Source organism: Equus caballus, chromosome 4 (assembly GCF_041296265.1).
Source record: "Equus caballus isolate H_3958 breed thoroughbred chromosome 4, TB-T2T, whole genome shotgun sequence".
Lineage (NCBI taxonomy): Eukaryota > Metazoa > Chordata > Mammalia > Perissodactyla > Equidae > Equus > Equus caballus.
In genome coordinates, this window is record NC_091687.1 from 55938310 (window position 1) to 55958165 (window position 19856).

The 19856-nt window shown below is 35.4% G+C and overlaps 1 protein-coding gene across 10 annotated transcripts in view; it reads right to left on the reverse strand.

Moving 5' to 3' along the window:
* The window catches only part of TMEM196 (transmembrane protein 196), a 55067-nt gene that overhangs the window by 10728 nt on the left and 24483 nt on the right, over positions 1 to 19856 (reverse strand). For 8 of the 10 annotated variants that reach the window (XM_070264657.1, XM_003364816.4, XM_023639339.2 and 5 more), the window contains exon 2: positions 179 to 235. In XM_070264657.1, coding sequence (XP_070120758.1) covers positions 179 to 235 — 57 coding nt within the window. Of the gene's footprint in view, positions 1 to 178; positions 236 to 11200; positions 11286 to 19856 lie in introns of those variants that run through there. The other 2 variants (XM_070264662.1, XM_070264661.1) reach the window with 2 other exon arrangements.

A 19856-nucleotide genomic window follows, 5' to 3' on the forward strand; every position in this document is an offset into this window, starting at 1 on the left:
TCTAATAATCTTGATGGTTTTCATTGACAATAAAAAAGCCAGAGTTTATTTGCCAGTCTCTTTTTTATCCAAAATTAGCAACATTCAGCATATGAAAGTTGGCTACTCATCATTTCCATTTTTGAGTTCTGATATTTTAAATATTTCAATGCATAACACAAACAAGGCAGAAACTTACAACAAGTCCAGATTTCTTTTTGGCGCACAATATTCCACATATGCCACAAAGAAGAAACTGAAAAGGAAAAGAATAACAATTATTCCATATCCAAAGATAAGAGAACCCCTAGTTTTTAGTTTATGGTTCACTCATGACACTTGCTCTAGGAAAGCTTGAAAATTTTACATTCCCATCAAAATCTGAAAAGGAAAATACCTCATTCTAGAATACTAAGGGATAAAAATGCAAATGCTAATGAAAATTTATTTTTTGCAAGGTTGATATAGGTAAGTGTGGTATTTCAGCAAAACTTGAATCAGTTTTACCGCCAGAGAAAATAATGAAGTAAATGAATTTAGAGTTCTGTTCCTCCTATTTTCTTTCATTGTCTTCTTGTCCCTTTTTACTTTCTCAGGGAGAAAAGTGGTGTATACATTCATTCATCCTAAGCAATCATAAATCAGTGGGCTATTCTATGGGTAGGGAATCCAGCACAAAGGAAAAGATAAGGTGTCAGACAGGGAGATATTTTTCTATAGAGACAGTCTTTGTACCTCTGAAACTACATCAGGTAAAATGGCTACCTTCTCATTCTACCAGAAATATTGTCCTTGTGGTTATGACAGAAGAACATAAGGGGATGACCTTATTGATGGCATGTAATTTCTTGTAAATAAGCACATTGGTGACATAATTGCTTTACAAAAGTAATTGCATTGAATCATCTACCAATGACAGCCTATTAGACATTTTGGTTATCAAAACACAGTAAACTGTTAACTTGGATAGAACCATTTAGGACCATTTGAGTGCGCATTTGTAGATACTTCTGGCTGGAAGTAAACCACATAAATAAAATAATATATTCATTAATAAATAATAAGCCCATGAAGGGCTTTCAGATTAGCAAAGAAAACTTTGAATGTGGTTAAACTTATTTCTATTTCATTTCTCTTTTAAATTTTGCTATCTCAAGTCAGAACTAATAATATACATGGTTTTAACTGAGTATCTCACATATGGATTGATTTTTAAATATACACATCAAAATATTCTAAGAATTATCTGAAATAAGCAATATGCGTGTGAGAAGCACCAACAAAATTTGATAAAAATTAATGGGTAAGGGAGGTTTTCCTTTGCAGGAAATTTCTGTATAAGAGAACAAAATGATTATAAAGCAGGCAATGAGGGCAGAAGACAGATCAGCAAACACAACAATACATAAGAATTTGGTATAAAATGTAGATGGCCTTTCAAATTAATGGGGAAAAGATCCGAATCATTTATTCAATAAATGGAATTAGGACAATCTGTTAACCTTCTCCAATATCATATACCAGAGTGTCTATGAAACAGTTTGAATAGTTAAATGCATTAAAAAAATACAAATGTAGTAGGAGATAATAAAGTTAAATATTTATATAATTTTAGAGGAGTGGGAGGGATTTTCTAAACATAGCAGCAAAGCTATAGACCAAAATGGAAAATAGTTATAAATATTAATACACAAAATTGTAATTCCCATAGTCAAAAATATCATAACTATCAAAGGCAAAATATAAATTGGGATTATATTCAGAAAGCATATGACAGACATAGGGTTAACATACTATATAAATAGATCTAACAAAATAATTTTAATACCATAAAACCATGAGAAGATAGAAACTCAGAATTTTATAAAATTTGAATACTAGCATAATTTTTAGAAACCTTAAAAAGCTACTTCTGAGTGACCATTTCTCACCCTCTCTGTGGCCTAGGTCTAGATAATTTTTGTCCCCACATGGACTCTTTCTTATTGATCCCATCTCACATCTTTCAAGGCTGTGCACCAGCCATTCCAGTTTGAACCAGTTCTGTACCTCTCGCGCTTCCAAGCTTCAGTTGGAATCCTCAGCATGCCCTTCTCCTTGCTTCCCTCGCTAACCCATTGTCCACCCTGAAAGTCCACTCACCCGGAACTCATTCTTGACATAATTTGAAAGTATTGTAGTTTTGTGTTCCTTGGATCTCTTTTGAAACCTATAAACATTGCCACTATTTATTCACAACAAAGCCCCAGGGGACCTCAGGAGCATAAGCACAGTTCATCCCAGCTCCTCAGTGGGAACATCTAGGTGACAATAAAATTGCTTCTTTCTATTGTCCCAATAAGGAAAGGAAGTTGAGGCCTTGAGAGGGGGAAGGTAGAATAGGAGGGAAGTCAAACAATATTTTTCTACTCTCAGTCAGGCCTGCAGGGTAAATACTCCCCATAGTTACTTCTGTTAGGTTATCCAAAATCCACATTCCTTACAGGAAACCTGTAATCTGAGAAAAAACAAACCTGGGTAATGGGAAGTATATAAAATCATGGAATTTCTGAGGAGGCTCTATGGGATCTTGGCTGAAGTTTAGCCATGACAGTTTATAGAAAAGAGTAAAAGAAGCACAAAAAATCAGTTAAGTAATCTTTTATTTCACTGGCTATCTTTACCCCAAATCATAGCACTGCAAAGGATTTTAAAAGATGACTCAATTCAGCCCTCCCAGTTTGCACTTGGGGAACTGGAAGTCCAGACAGGTTTAGTGACTTGCTCAAGGTCACACATCAAGGTTACCAATCACACATATAATCTACCTATAATCTAAGGCTTTATTAAGTGTCTAAGTTAGTTAATTTATTTCTAACAATGTAATGGAAATGATTTTCAAGAGGATTTTTCAGGGCTAGTACAGTGTGCATTATACTTGCAAATCCAACTAGAAGTGTTCAATGAACACCTGATCATCTATAATTGCCATTGTTAACTTTTGCTGTAATAAAAATAATCATAAGATTAGTTAATGGTACTATACTCTAAAATTAAGTGTACCTTATTATATAGGGAATTTGTTATAATATTTTAAGATATGTTTTTGTTCCCCATAACTTTATTCAGGATGCAAAGCAGTTATCCACATTATAGAAATTATGAAACAAGTGGAAAACAAATTAGTTAAAAAAAAGTAAGATGGATGGCTACATATGTGTATGTGTGTGTGTGTGTGTACTGAATTAGATATAAAACTTTACATGAGAAAATATAATTTTACTTCTGAGAAAATGTGCTGTCCAGGGAGTTATTTGTTTTGCTCTCAATATGAAGTTATATAAATGGAGCAATCTAACGCTCGAGCATCAAGGGTAATTATGTAATAAAACTAGGTAGTCCTCCAAGCAGAATTTATTTGATTCCAATTTAGATTAAATTTATTAGATAACTAAGGTTGTGACTCATTGTAGGATGAAATGGAGCTATTATTAAAATAGCATTCTATATTTTGAGTGGATTTTCTTAATGAAAGGTCCACAGAGCCTCCTTCTTTTGCTTAGGATATCGAAAGACCACCTTAACAATATGAAAAAACAGATAAACTACAAACTGATAACTTTTCTAGAGCCCATCAGAGAGCTTAGGTTCCAAGGCAGTGGAATAACTGCAATTCAAAGAGGGACAAACCCCTCCAGGGATAGTCTGGATACACAAGCTATGTCACCTGCTGCAGAGATGGGAGGAGGAGGTGCTGGTTGTCATACAAGTGTGGGAGGAAGAGTGGAAAGCTCTGCTCCTCCCTTAGGCTTTCTCTCTTAGGAATCAAATATTTTAAGCCCTTAGCAGAAGGGTAGCAAAGCCTATTATTTCCAGGGTATATGCAAATATGGATTGCGACTGTAACTGGAGGAAAAGTAGGCGAAAAAAATTCTTTGTACAGGAGGAGAAGCAAAAATTCATCTTGGGACTAACATCCTATGCCTATACTAAAGGGGAGTCATCATCCACTGGGGTAGAGGCAGGACCTCCTACTCAAGACTAACCATCAACACGAGGCCAAGTCTGGCTTTTGAGGAGGATACAGAATACTGAGAAAGTCCTGCCCACAAGGCCAGATGCACAGGGCCATCCCAAGCTGAGACTGGCTTAGAAGAAGAAAGAAGCTTCTCCTCGACCCCCACCTGCCCTACACCATGAGTCTAACAGGTGGGAGTAACACGCAACAGCAGTCTACAGTGAGGGAGAGGCAAGAGCATGGAAGGAGATCCCCTCTTTGATGGAGGTGAGCAGGGACAAGCTGACAGTGAGCTACTGACACAGAAAAAAGTTACGGCAACCACAGGCCACTATTAACGGAATTTGAAGACTACAGCGCACCACAGATAATCATTGAAATCGTGAAGTCAATTCCTCAATAGAATGACTCCACCTTTCACACTAACAGCCTAAAAGAAGGTATTAAGATAAAATAGTCACATGTTTCTGAAAACCAGTCTTTTAATCTTTGAGCTGTATATCCAGCCAAACTCTCATTCACTCAAGAGATTACAGGAAAGACAGGCTCATTTGGGCAAAAACAGCATGGTAGACTGAATTATGGCTCTCTAAAGATATATGTTTCTTAACCCCCAGAATCCATGAACGTTACCCTATAGGGCGAAAAAGCCTTTGCTGATGTGATTAAATTAAGAATCTCGAGATATGGAGATTATTGTGGATTAACCAGGTAGGGCCTAAACGTAATCACAGGGATCCTTTAAGAGAAAGACATGAAGGTCAAAAGAGACAGAAGGCTATATGAAGACACAAAGAGACAGAGGGAAGGAGATTTGAAGAGGCTACAGTGATGGCTTCGAAGGTGAGGAAAGAGAGCGGTGAGGCAAAGCATGTAGGAAGCCTCTGGAAATGGGAAAGGACAAAAAAATGGGACTCTTTCCTGGAGCCTCCAGAAGGAATGCAGCCCTGCAGGCTGATTTTAGACTTCTGGCCTCCAGAACTGTGAGAGAAGACATTTCTGTTTTATCCACTAAGTTTGTGGTCACTTGTTCCAGCAGCAATAGGAAACTAACAGTCTCTAAAATGTTATTTCATGTGAGACTCTCTAAAGGGGCTACTAAAAGCTGCTCTTCATGAAAACAAATAGGGAAAGACATGAGATAAGCAAGGGATAAAGTAGCAAAAGTACAAAGTAAAACAAAACAGTAAATCTTTTTAATTGAAAAGTATTGATCAGAAAAATTAACATCTGCTTAGAAAGAACATGCCAAGGGATTTTGATGTTAGAGATGGTGGGTTGAGGGTAAAGAAGATGTAAGTAATATGTTCTAAGCTTCTTACATCATTTAGCAGAAGAAAAGGGGAGCTAACTACATCTAGCTATTGATAGAAAAGTATAACTTTAAATTTGTGCATTAAAATATAGAAGACCAGAAAATAAAGAGAAAAATACAATAATGGTAATAAAGATTGAAACAACAGGTGTCAGAAAAGTTTAAAAAAAGAAAGAAAGAAAGTGAAACTATAAAATAAGTTGGTATAAATAATTTCAATCATGTAAGCAGACTAAATGTGAATGTATTCGATTTTCCTAATAAGAGAGAAAATAGAGAGAGGGAGAGACACTCTGCTAGGTTAAAAATATAAGGGATTTGCTAAAGCTTCCCTAAAATGAATAAAAATCTTTTGTTTCCTTACTGGTTTTCTTTCTCTCTCCCTTCTCTCTCTCAGCACTAACTTAGGTTCTAGTTAATGAGTGCCTTATTAGTATTTCTTTCTGTTTAAGAAAGTTTATTTCAGAGAGGACTAAGAGTAAAACAAGTCTATTATAAAATTTCTCCGTTTAAACTATGTAATGGAAAATTTTGAAACCATAGCTCTAATGGAAGCAGATAAAAGCAGTGGTTCTATCAACTGACCAGGAGATTAAGCGAGGGTTGCGTAGATGGGATTATGAAAGATGGTCGGCCAAACTTGCCTAAAGAACAGCTTATTAAAATTTTTGCCACCTAACATTTAACCACCTCAGATGAAATAATTTTCACGACATTCACCAGCCATTATAGAAGATAAATACATTAGAAAATAGAAATGGCGCTACCTTTATTTCCCCTCAAGATAATGAGCTAAAGCACAAATTGAACTTGATACTTTGATAACCTTTAACAATTTCTACAATTTCATCAAAATTAGTAAGTTTCTTTAAAATGTATAGAAAAGTTATCAGGAAAACAGACAAATATTAAATGTTGAGAAATTGATTCAAAAGACATCTATCTCTGGTTAAACAGTGTATTTCTTCTTGTACCTGGATGAAAAGTTTGATGATTTGCTTTGCTACCTCCAGTCCTTGAACACCTTTACTTACTCCAATCACCTGTTAAGGAATGATAACTGCAGTCTCTTGAAGGATTATTTTGTAGCTGAGCACAGAAAATGCTAGTGCGCTAAAGTAATTCATACTTTTCCTGATACTGTGCTGATATGACTGTGATTTTCTTACATGACACCCTGGCTAGACTCCTAATGATATCCTGTCTATCATGGGCTTCCTTTCTTTAAGGATCCCTTTTCCACAGCGACTCAAGGAAAAATGATCTGTGTAAAACAGGTCAAGTTTATCAAGTTGGAAAGCCTGCCAAAAGGCAGCGGTCCTCAAACTTGGCTGTGTATTAGCTTCTAAAATTCCTGATCTCTTGACCAATTGAAAATCAGAATTTCCAGGTTGGGACTCAGGCATCAGTGTTTTTAAATCTTCCAATGTGATTCTGACGTGCTCTGAAGGTCCAGAATTGCATGCAGGGCTTTCGCCAGCGCTTTATCAGCAGAGCTACTGCCTCAGAGCTCTCCACTGAAGCACCGATGTTCACCTTAATTACTCTCAGTGAGATGCGAACAAACATGAAGCCAAATAAGGTGCTCTTCAAGGGAGAAACATGAAGTCCTTGTTTATAACATAGAGTCAAAGTGTCAGAGCTATTTGGTCTTTAATGGATCTTAGAAATAAGGATCATTATTTCATCATCTTTTAACTTATTCTATCCAGTGCCTTTCATCATTGCTAATAGATTTTTCCCCTAAGCCCCTAATCTTTTCTAAACTTTCTTCAAATTTTCTGTTTTTCTATAGTTAACTAGATGTAGAATTGTGCATGATACACTATTGTCTGAAAGAACCTGACTAATTTTGTATTGGGAATTGAGAAAATAGGCCTAAGAAAGACACCAATACAAATAGTCATTATTGTAAAAAAATATTGGAAGGAAATAGATTGAAATCAAGCAAGATGAACAATAAGAAAACAAATAACTGAGTTAAAATATGAGCAAAGGATCTGAACAGACGCCTGACTCAAGAAGATCCACAGGTGGCCAGTAAAAGTGTGAAACGATATTCAACATCATTTGTCATTAAAATGCTATGGACTTAAACAACAATGAAATATGACTACACACGTCTTAGAATGACTAAAATCCAAAATTCTGCTGACACCAATTACTAGTGGTGTGGAGCAACAGGAATTTTCATTCATCATTTGTACGAATGGAAAATGATACAACATTGGAAGACAGTGTGGCAGTTTCTTACAAAGCTAAACGCAGTCTTCCCATATGATCCAACAATTGTGATTTTAGGTATTTAGTCAACTAATTTCAAATGTTTCACCAGTGTTATTCATCATTGACGAAAACTGGAAGCAACCAAGATGTCCTTCAATAGGTGTATGGATAAACTGTGGTACATCCATACAATGATATACTATTCACTGATAAAAAGAAACGAGATATCAAGATATTTAAAAACATGGAAGAAATTTAAATGCATACTGCTAAAGGAAAAAAGCCAGTCTAAAAAGGCTGCATACTGTGTGATTCCAAATATATGACATTCTGAAAACAATAGATAATAGGGACAGTGAAAAGATCAATAGTTTCCAGTGTTTAGGGGCAGGGGGAAGATAAAAGGAGTTGAATAGATGAATAGGGGATACTATTAAGGCAATGAAACTATTTTGTATTATACCGTAATTGTGGATAATGCTAATATGAATTTGTTAAAACTCATAGAACATTACAGCACAAGGAATAAACCTTAATTATGCAAATTTAAAAAATCATTTAGGGGATCAGAAGAATCCCAGGATAGAATGCAGAATGTGACAAAACAATGTAACTGTATAGCAAACATGTGAAATGGTTTCACTGAAGGAGGTGGGGGAAAAGATACTGACCAAAGTAACTCTGGAAATGAATAGAGTCTATAAAACTAAAGGCAAAAGAAACTATACATATCACTGTTCTCACTTTAACAAAGTTGTTTCCTACAAGACTACTGATTAACAATTCTGATACTACTATATATGTATACTGAAATTGAACAACTAGATTAAATGGATGGTGGATGGTGGGAGTCAGGTTTCTTACTGTTGGAATGAGCGTAGATAAGTAAGGGAAACAAGCTAGAATGATCCATATGGTAATGGACTAGACTTGCAGATAACAGTATGAACTAATTTTTAGCTTAATATCTATGAATATAGTCATAATAGAGCTATTTATAGATCTGTGCATATCCACATTAGTATATGCACATGCTTTCTTGCTCAGTCACCTGAGAGGGTCTAGGAACAGTGATAGCTTGACAGCAAAGAACATCCCTATCACTCAGATCTTGGTTTCTAATACCATCCTCCAGTAAAAGGAATCACGGACCCTTGGAGAACTGGCTGTTCCTTGGGCTGCAGCAGGAAATATACAAGATGAGCTTGGAGCATAATATAGTGTCAGAAGATAAAGAGATGCTCAAAAAACAGACAAAAACCCCACATCAACTGAGGTTTGTCAGAAGGACATAGGAGCCAACTGAAAGAACTTCTAATGACTAAAGCTAGAATGACTTGAGCAACAAAACAAATACAGTGATATTGGATTATGACTATGTGTATAATAAATATCCATGGTGCCATACTGATATAAATAAATGATTGGATAAATAAATAAATAAATAGGGAGAAGAGACAAATCTTCTATTTGGAAAAATTCTAAATAATTTATGTACATACTTCGCTCTCAAAGAGAGAAACATAACTCCCCACTCCCTAAGAGTGGGGCACACATAATGACTTCCTTCCAAAGAGTGCCATATGGAAAGGGGGAACAAAGAGCAACTTTAGAGAAGAAGAGACTGAAGAAGCACTACCTCAGCCAGTGATCAACGTCAACACCAAGAGTGGTAGTTAGGTTGATAGTATGTGTTCTTGATATGATGTGATGAAAATGGCAAGAATGCACACTATCACCACTTTTCTTGAACATTGGAATGGAGCTACTTTACAATTAGATAACACAAATAGATAATAGAAAGAAATTAAAGGTATTGAAATTGGAAAAGAGGGGGTAAAACTGTCATTGATTGCGGACAATATGATTGACACATGAAATTCCCAAGAGAATCAACTCTAAAATTTACTACAAAAAATAACGTAATTTAGTTAGGTAACAAGACACAAATTAATATACGGAAACTAATAAGATTCACGTATACAAATAACATCCTATTGGAAGCTGTAATGGAAGAAACTCCACTTTCAATAAAAAAAAACAGAATTCCTAAAAGTAAATTTATAATACAAGTGTAAACCAATAAAGATAAAACCTAGAAACATGAATAAAGAACATAATAGAAAATTTGCACAAATGGCAAAATATAACATCATCTTGGATAAAAAAAGATTCATTATAAAATGTAAGCTAATACTTTTTGATCTGATTTGTTAATTTAACATAATTCAATAAAAATAGCAAAAGGATCCATTTTTTAACTAGAAGGATGATCTCAAAATTAGTATAAAAGAATAACTATCTAAACATTGTCAGAAAACTCTGGTAAAGATGAGTTATGAGGATAAATGTTAACATCAGTTAACAAAATATATTATAAAACTTCAATAATTAAAACAGAATGACATTTCCACATGAACAGAAAAATTGAACTAAATAATAGAATTGTAAAGTCTAGAAATAAATAAATTATATGAAAATTAGTATATAACAAAATGGCATCTCTAAACAATTATCAAAAGATAGATCATTCCATAAGTGGTGTTTGGACATCTGACATCTATATATCCATCTGGAGCAAAAATGAAATTAGATCTACACACTCCACCTTATAACAGAGAAATATCCTAATGAACTAATGAATAAAATTGAAAAATAAACCATAAAATACTAGAAGAAAGTGGAACTTTTACAATCATTTTGGCCTGGCAAAGATTTTTTAGTTATGATTTAAATTTCATGAAATAAAAGACTGTTTTATTAAAAAACTAAAAGCAAGAAAGTAAACAAAAAAAGTTCTGCATGGTAAAATATTACTATGAGCAGCTTCAATACGAAAAACTGGAGAAAATATTTGCAGTTTATAAACAAAAGACTAATCTTCCTAAAGTAAGATGAACTCCTAGAAATCAATACGGAAAAGACTAATAATTTGATGGAAAAATAGGCAAAAGGTATGACCAGATAATTCTCTGAAAAACAAATGACTCCTAAACATGGAAATGCTCAACTTCATCTATAATGAGAGAAATGCAATTTCAAACTAACTCAGATGCATTTTTTCACCTATCAGCTTAATCCTAAAGTTTGATAATCTTGGCAAAGATATGGAGAACCAGATCGTCACACATCGCTTTGGGAAGATAAATCAATACGACCTCTACTGAGAGGAAGTTGGCAACAATTATCAAAATTATTTATATATATATATATATATATACACATATATATATATATATACACATATATATATACACACACACACACACACACATATACACATGTGTATATCTCTTTTGCCTCAGCAACCTTGCATTTGAGAATTTATCCAGCAGATATAGTTGCAAGTGTGCAAAATGATCTATGTGTCAAATTATTTATTTTAGCCTTGTTAGTAACAACACAAGAGGAATCTCAGATGTCAGTCAGTAGAGACTTGATTAAATTCAATGGACTTCTCTGCATCTATTAAAAAAAATGTGAGAAACTTCTCTATACACTGATAGGGAAAGCTTGCCAACATATATGGCTAAGTGAAAAAAGCAAGGCACAGAATTGTGTATGTAACAAACTACTTTTTGTGTAAAAAGGCAAGAAATATATAATAATCTATATACATATTTGATCTTACACGTATAAACTAATTCTGGAAAAACACGTAAGAAACAAATAGGTGTGATCACCTGGGTTGGAGGAGTGATGGCAGCTGGATGAAGGGGACCATAGTTTCTGAAAACGTATGGATTCCTGAATGACTCAAAGGTCTGTGCTCCCTGTGGGTATTTAAAAAAACACAAACTAATAAAAACTCTTCAATCTATGTTTTCAGAATGCGTATTTGAAAAGTAGGATGCCAGCCTGTATTTTTGAGTCAGGGAGCTTTGCTAGTGTTTCTTCAATCACAATACTAAGCCATCATCTTGCCTGCTTTTACACAAGGCTGGTTTTGATGTTTAATTGAACAGAATTTGGAACCTGCTATGGTCAGACCTTTCAGGCACAAATCTCAAAATGCTACAGAGTAGTTCACAGAATTGAATTCAGTTCTTTTGAAATAAATGGAGCCTATCGTGGAGGCCAAATGTGGTTTTATTCTCAGTTAAGCACAATGAATCACAAACCACTTCAACATTAAAGTAGATGCAGCTTCATCTTCACTGAACACCTTATTTCATCTTTATTTAGAAAAGATTTCCTAGTCCTATACATTCATAGTAGTTACTGAAATAAAGCTCTTATTTTGCAAAGCAGTTTGATAGTCTCAACCTTCTAGAAAAAAATGGATTGAAAAAGGGAATTTTGCTCCATGATGGGCAAGTCAATGAAGAAAAGAAACTGTGAACCAAAGAAACAGTTTTAAACCTCATATTATACAAAAGTGGAATTGAATGCGTTATTTCATTTGCCATTACTGGTACTTTTAGGGTGAGAGATCATCTATTTTTATATCCAACTTTGCCGTAGCTCCTCAGACAAAGCTGAGCTTTTGAAATAAAGTTTCTAGATGACATAATGGAATTTCAAACTGAATGAATTAGTAGATGGATGGATGAATGTATTTACAGTATACATGAGGAGGGGCAGAAATTAATCAAATTTAGCCAATTCCAAGACACATAACTGAGTGTGATCAGTCTTTTCACTGAATAAAATACAGTTAACTTCATTTTTGTTTTTCTGAAACTCTCGTGATTGGTCAGATTAGGTTAATTCTCTTCTCAATGGTAGCATTTGAAAATAATTTGATGATGTTGCCCTTTTAAGTGTCACAATCATAGCTTTGTGGGTTTCAAAAGTTTCCTTCTCAAACCTCAGATGCTCTTGAGATGTCAGCATCAGTAGACATTTCTACATGAAAATCACTGAGAAAGGTATTACCTTGGCACTGAGTGATAATCGTCAGAAGATTCTTTTTAAAGGTGAGAATTGACTTCCCAAAGTAGAAAAGGTTGTGGGTTTTTTTGGTTAATTTTTTTGTTGAGGTATGGTTGGCGTAAAACATTATATTAATTTGTGTTCTTAATTATATGAGACAGAAAATGATTTGGGAAAGTAACCTATGAGTCTCTATCCCAGATATTGATTAATTTCCTCTCAGAGCACCAGGCTTGGCTTCAGAATAGACACAGAATAGCTTTTCCCCCCTTGATGAATGTAGAAGTCGGGCAGTGTCTCAGCACTGTCCTCTGAATGCTATTATCTACTCTTGACTGGCCCGTTCTGTAGTAAACTGTTTTGAGTAATTGTAGTTCAATCTTTCCTTTAACCTTAAGGCACACACTATCCCAATCCCATTCAGAAATTTGCTCATGGAAGAAATCCAGATACTTTTCATTCTGTCAAGATCAGATAATGTAAAAACAGTCAAATAATGTCACAAAAAGCTCCAGGACATCAAAATATCAGAATATGAGTTTTTAAAACATAGGGTCAATTGCTTTATTACATTGTGGTTCGTTTAAGCCATAGGTACTATACCTGGCAAGCCAAGCCTGTCTGAAAGCAGAGATTCTAAAAGAAGGAGAGGGGTACCTCATTTTCTGGTTATAAGCAATGGCCCATCCTGGAAGGGCTATGACTAAAGGCAGGTAATTACTATCTTTATGTGTTCCTTCTGGGGAAATAAAAGAATACTGTGGCAGGCAGAGTAGGGTCCCTAAAAATAACTTCACCAAACCTTAGGCCTTATGTCACAATTACAGTAATCTTGACGTTGTGGACTTGAAATCCTTTGTAAGATCTCACTCAGAGTGAAGGGATTCCTCCCCAAGTGAGAACATGTGTTTCACGCAATAATCCCATCTGAATACGTGTCTATCCAGTTTCAAGTAACAAGCTTTCCCTCAGCTCTCTTGGGATTTAGGCACACTATAAAAGCTGCCTATGCTACCTCCTTTTTTCTTCTTCAAAGAGAATCTTTGAGAATATGCATTTGGCTATCTGAACTTTAGCCCAAATGACCTGAGTTACAAAGCACTGACAAGAATTTTTCAAAGGATGACATAAGTAAACCATTTTTATCAGAATGGCATGGGGATGCTTGTTACAAACGCAGAGTCATGGGCCCCCATTGAATCAAATTTTGGTAGGATGGGATCCAAGGATCCGCAGTTTGGATAAATTCCAAGGGAACTGTTATACTCTTTATAGTTTGGAAACCTTAGCTGGAGGATCACAGGACTGATTTAATTCTCTAGTTTGGCTTAGATGAGCTGGCTCTATCAGGAGCTGGCTGGATGTGGGACTTACCATGGGACGAGTAGCCCTGAAGGGAGCTGCAACGGATGTCTAACATCAGACCCCAAAGACTCCTTAGGCTTATGTGATGAACCAGGCTTCTTTTTCCGGAAAAGTTTAAACTCTCATAGCAAATATTTATCTCTCCATTCCCTGGCGTTAAGCCAGTTGTCAGAAGCATTCTAGCAGAAGTAAGAGTGTTTTGTTCATACATATTTCCATCAGCCACAGGGGGAAGGAGGTTGATGTTGCTTTCCCTGAGTCCTACTGCAGACATTTTATGCCTTTGCACGGCGAGTTTAAGTGGTTTGTCTTTGACAGGTTCATTTCCCTCATCAAAGAACTGGTAGTACATTTTGGCTTTTAAGGTCTTTTAAGCTTTATTTTTTTCTCTGTTTCTCATGATGATGAATCATTTCTGGGGATCAGAACACTTAGATAGAAGCAAAGGTGGGGCTTTTAGTATCCCACATTAAAGCCTCGAAGGAATGAGAGAATTGCTTCTTTAAAAGGCATAAACAAAAGGAAAGTTTTTTTGCCCAACTTTTTCTGTTCCTCTCTTTCTCTATCTGTCTCTCTCTCTCTTAGCCCGGAGCAGTTGATTAGAGTCTTGCAAAATAAACACAGAGACCACTTTTACTTCAATTCTGTGGTTCAGCATCATAGTTTATATTATTTAGCAAGCCTTTCTCTGTTTGTTACACTTCTTATAATGAATATTTTGGATGAAGTAGGAAATTATAGTTTTCTTCCTAAATATATTTATGCCACAGTCTGTCAGGATACATAATTGGACTGTGAAAACCAAGATGTTGGAAAGAGTAAAAGAGAATAAAGTGTTTCCAATCTCCATGGGCGACCAACAAGTTGCTGAGCACTATTTATAGCTCACCTGAAATTTCCTGAGGGTGAAGTGTCCCGTTTCTCCACACACTTACTTAGTTAACTTCGAACTGATTTTAAACGACGGCAAACGTGCGTTATATCTTTTCCATACCTAGTTCAGTTGGATTGCCAGACAGCCCTAAAACCTTGACAAGGTAAATAAGGAGACTTATCACTCAATTCTCCAAATAGGTCATTGGAAAACTTACAAGATTTAAAACTGATTGTAAATTCCTCATTGCCTTAACAAAGTTTGAAATAACATTTTACAAGAACATGAATCAGGCTGTTAAAGCTAGCAGATTCTGGGAAACGAATCTGGAGAGTGAGGTTTTTGAGGACTAAATTTTGGAAGGAATCATTGTAATTGAATAATGCAATAACAGTGCAGAAGATTTATAAACTTAAGCTAACAAAGGACTCAGGGAAGATGCTGAGTTTCTGAATTGTTTCAGAATAGCTCTGAATGGTGGTTTCTGAGCGGCACTGATTTATTTTATTAATGTGATGGCTTTCTGCTTTCTCTGGATAAAGAAGACCATCATAAAATAATTTCAACCTTCCCCTGATTCATTTCTTCTTTACTCAGCAACTTTATTATGCCAGTGTAGTCGCATAGACACTTACATGTCTTTGTAGTATTATAAGGTGATACTATAGTGAATAAAAAATACTTATACTTTTGAACAGAGCCAAACAGTAGGTGCTGGCCCATAAAGAAGCAAAAAGATTAAACCTGACAGTTTTTCTATTTCCTGGCTTTAAGGTGCACTTTTACTGAGAAACCCACAAAGATGGCAGGAAGAAATAATAATGAGGCAAAAGGAAATAATTTCAGAGCATTAAAAAAACCACTTGGGTTATGGACTTTGGAGAAAATATTAAACACTGCACTCTCCATCAATACCATTCAGCACAAAGGTTATTTGCCTTACTGGAAGAAAGTTTATAAGACGTCTCAGCAGACGGACCTTTACCCTCATCGTCCAATTCCTTTGTTTTAATTCCTGTTTAAGGACCCCAAACGGGAACACTTTCACAAGTATTCAGTTGGGATAAATTCGCAAATTTCCATAGTTTACTTTTTCAAAAGTTTGTAACACTTACTATTTGGGTTCTCTTTCCCAGTATTTCTGGGAAGGCTGAAAAACTCTTTACTATTTCCATTTTGTGGATGGAGAGATTAAGATGCCAAAGTAAAAAAAAAATTACACAGCAAGTCAGTGGTAGAAATTCAATGAGAATTGAAGACTGGGGCTCCCAAATCATTGCTTGTTGCACGCTATACCCCATTTCACATTAACTCTAAGAATAGTAGAAACACCTTGTCAAAAAATATTCTTTTTAACAAACAAGTCATAAAATGTTCCCATGAAAAGCTTTTGAGGGAAATCTCTCTGGTAGGAAGGAGGACAGCTATACAAGTATGCCCATCACCTTTACTTTTAACCTCCCCCTTGAAATTGCTTTCTCTTTTTCCTCACAGTCACTATCATACTCAGCCTCAGGTATCCCGGCTGTATCTCTAGTCCAATTTGTGGATAAAACATAACATAAAATAAAATTCTTCCTATTTATCCCCTCAACACAACTAAAATAAGCTGATATTTTCAAAGGAACTTGATAAGAAAACAAAGGGATACAAGAGCAAAATTAGCAAAGAAAGGGTAAGATGCATGGCAATGGTCCCCTTCCTGGCGAATAACTCATCTAACATGCAGGCTGCGTGCCATCCTACATCCCGTCTGAAGGACTCAGTACTAATGCCAGGAGGATATCAAACCTTAGAAGACAAAGGGCCAGAGGCCACTTCCGTGATCATCTGCTCCCAAACGAAATTATCTTTTGGAGTATTCTGTGAGCTGACAATAAAAATGGTGACACTTTTACATTTAATTCTAATTTCTATCCAGATTTTGAAAAATCAAATACACAGAAAATCTTTCTTTTTATTTATTTTAAAGTGTTGAGACCATAAAAATACCTGTCCATGAGATTATATGATTGCTGAAAGATAAGCTATACAGAACAGGTACGTTTTGTGCTGCAGGATGTGTATATTTATAGAATGAAGGTAGTACTACCAAAAATTCTGTGGTTTGGCCTATCTGGGAAACGGGAGAAGTCTAAAATATTGCGTATTATTTTTGGATTTAAATGCTAGAACCAAGAATACTGGATAGGAGTTGCATGGAGTGAGATTTCCACTCATTACCAGGAAAGTTTTTCTAACGAATAGATCTGTCCACAAAGTATCTTGGGCTTCCTCATAACATTAATAAGGTCTCTTTGGAAATGGTTGAGGAGCGACTGAATGACCACCTCCCAGGGTACAGAGGAAAAGTTGGTACAATTCTGACAAGGGGTTGAAGTAGGATCTTATGAAATATATTGACATTATGGTTGAGAGTAATTTACCACATGGTTAAATGATCAATTTTCAAAGAATTGGAGTTCGGTGACAGACATATGGCACTGTGCAATCTATCTCTGATGAAACAAGATATTTTAGGCTCCGCAGTGTCCTGGGCTATTTATTGTTGTGACCATACATTAGACAAGACAATGTTTAAATGTATGGACCTACTGGTTAATTGAAGCTACTGAATATAGTATGCCAGATAGCGGTTTACTGTAACTGCGGAAACAGCCATGCTATTTTTACCTTTCTTTTTATTTAAGGTTAATAATAGATGATTCTTTATGGTTCCTAGTGTTTAAATTATTATAGGCATCTATATACAGATTTTATATTCTAGGCCACTTTCCAAAGAATTAATTAATTCATATTCTTTATAGCACTGTGTGTGTTAGGGGAGCTAAAAGTGGACTTGATTGCTTTGCCCAGAACCTCAGCAGGAAGAAACTACCGCCAGGTCCAGATTTAGAATTTGGTGAGTGTCTTCATTCCTGTCTTCTCATCCAGTTCTCTCTTGGGGACTAGAGAAATCATAGATCATCCCTACCATGGTTGGCAGTTTATTGTTACAGTGATTTTACCCTCTTAGCATGTGCCTTTTTAGGGTTGGGTTGAATTATATTAGTAACAATTGTAATGATAATAAAAATTTATTTAGGTTTAGGGAAAGGAAATGCAGTATAAAAGTTATAGTAATAAAAAGAATGGGCTAACATTTCTTGAGCACTTGCTAAATCCTAGGCTCTGGGCTAAACACTTTACATACGTCATCTAATTTAATCCTCAAATTCAGTTGAGAAAACTGATGCTGAGACCAGTGTTTTTACATCATACAGCTGGTAAGAGGCAGAACTGACATTCAGACATCAGCGTTTCTAACTCCAGAGGCTGAAGTAAATTAGGATTTTCTAATCATGATTTTACCCCAACTCTCTGAACTTCATTGCAGTTATGTTTCTTTTTTCTTTCTGTATTAGAGGCTGCTCCTCAAGCAGAGATCATAATAAGCCTTAAGTTTTCTCTTTTGACAGGAAGATGCTTTGGGAGTGTGGTAATAGAGATCAAAGACAGTTTGCCATTTAATGAAGATCAGGTCTTTGGTGGTTATGATGCGGTGGGAAGAGACAGAATAAATTCGAGTCCACTGGTAAATACTAAGTGTGATAAGGGAGCTTTCCCTCTAAAGGCTATTGGATACTAGTCGCTGAAGAAGTATTTTTCTACCACTTGGTGGCAGTAGCTACTAATTAATTGACAGCATTGTTTTTTATTTTACAACTAAAATTCTTGTCTTTTTCTCTAGCTGGCAGTGATTTTTTAAAAGATTTCTCCCTTCAATTAATTAACATTTTCATGTAATATATTTACTTCTACCAGTTCCTTTCCCATATATATTTATGATGATGATGATGATGTCTTGGACATCACTGAAGTAATGCCCTCTTGCCTCTCCTAAGTTAAAGTCCTTTGACTTCCTTTTAGAATAAAGACCATAGATAATGACAATAGAAAAGTTTCTTCCATTCAACATTATAGCTTTAGAGGTGTTTTTTGTGTGGCTGACCAAAACAGGGTGATGACAGAGCTTGGTAAGAATGGATAGCAGGGCTCTTCAAACAATAAGTGGAAGGGAATTTGCAATCACTGAGTGTTAACTTATTAATATTGGCTTACAATAATCAGGAAACTTCAAGCATATTGTCTCAATTCACAAAACCAGTCCATTTTACAGAAGAAGAAACTGAGGTTGAAAGAAATGTAAGTGGTCGTATCCAAGATATACTTGGTTGGCAAATACAGTGAATAAATGGCAGAATCAGGATTCAAATTCAGAACTGTCTGACTCTACAGCACGTGCACTCTCCACTGTCTCATGCTAACTCTCTGATAATGGTATTACCATGTCTAAGGAAAGAAGCAGTTGTGAAAGACTTCTAATTTTCAAGTTCAAATGGGAATATTAAAATTCTAAGGATGCTTAATTCTCTGACATAGAGACAAGAAGAAGTGAATTAGTTGTGATAAAGAATACATTTTGTTACCTTTGAAGTCAGGCAGAAGATTGGAGTGGTGGACTAAAATGAGCTAAGGCAAACCTTTTTTAAGAACTGTAGGTAATATTAGACTTAAATAATTGTATAGAACTATCTGAAAGCAGAAGCCTGGACTAAATAAGTAAATAAGTCTTTACGATCATGTTTTTTAGAATGTGTTAGACCATGATGAAATGTTTATAACCATACTTTAACAAAACAGCAGAATACAAAACTTTATGCACATTTTCTTTTTATATTCCAAAAAGTATTATTTTCGACCATACAAAGCTAAGGCAATATATCACAATATAAACAGTGGTGGTGGCATCACTGGTGACTTCAATGTCATTTTTACTCTTTTGTATTTTCCCAATTGTCTACAGTAGACTTATGTAAAATAATAGGATATTTCATTTAGTATTTCCAGAACTTTGTTCTGATCACATCATATGTGACTTTGGCCTACGGCTTTAGCATTTGGAGGAGTTAATGAATATGAACAAGATGGAAAATAAGCCAGAAGAGACAATTCTTCTTAAAATAGAGGACCTACTTATAAAGTGTAATATGGAAAGAGTTTATCAAAATATGTCCCTTTCTGGCTTTAAGTTCCCACCATGGGAATGATATATTTGAATTGTCACAGAATTCCCAAAGGTCATCCATTTAAAATCCAACATATAACTTGGGTGCATTTTACACACACAAAGTTAGTATCCATATGGGGAAAACACCATTTCTTGCTTTATGTGTATGTCAGAA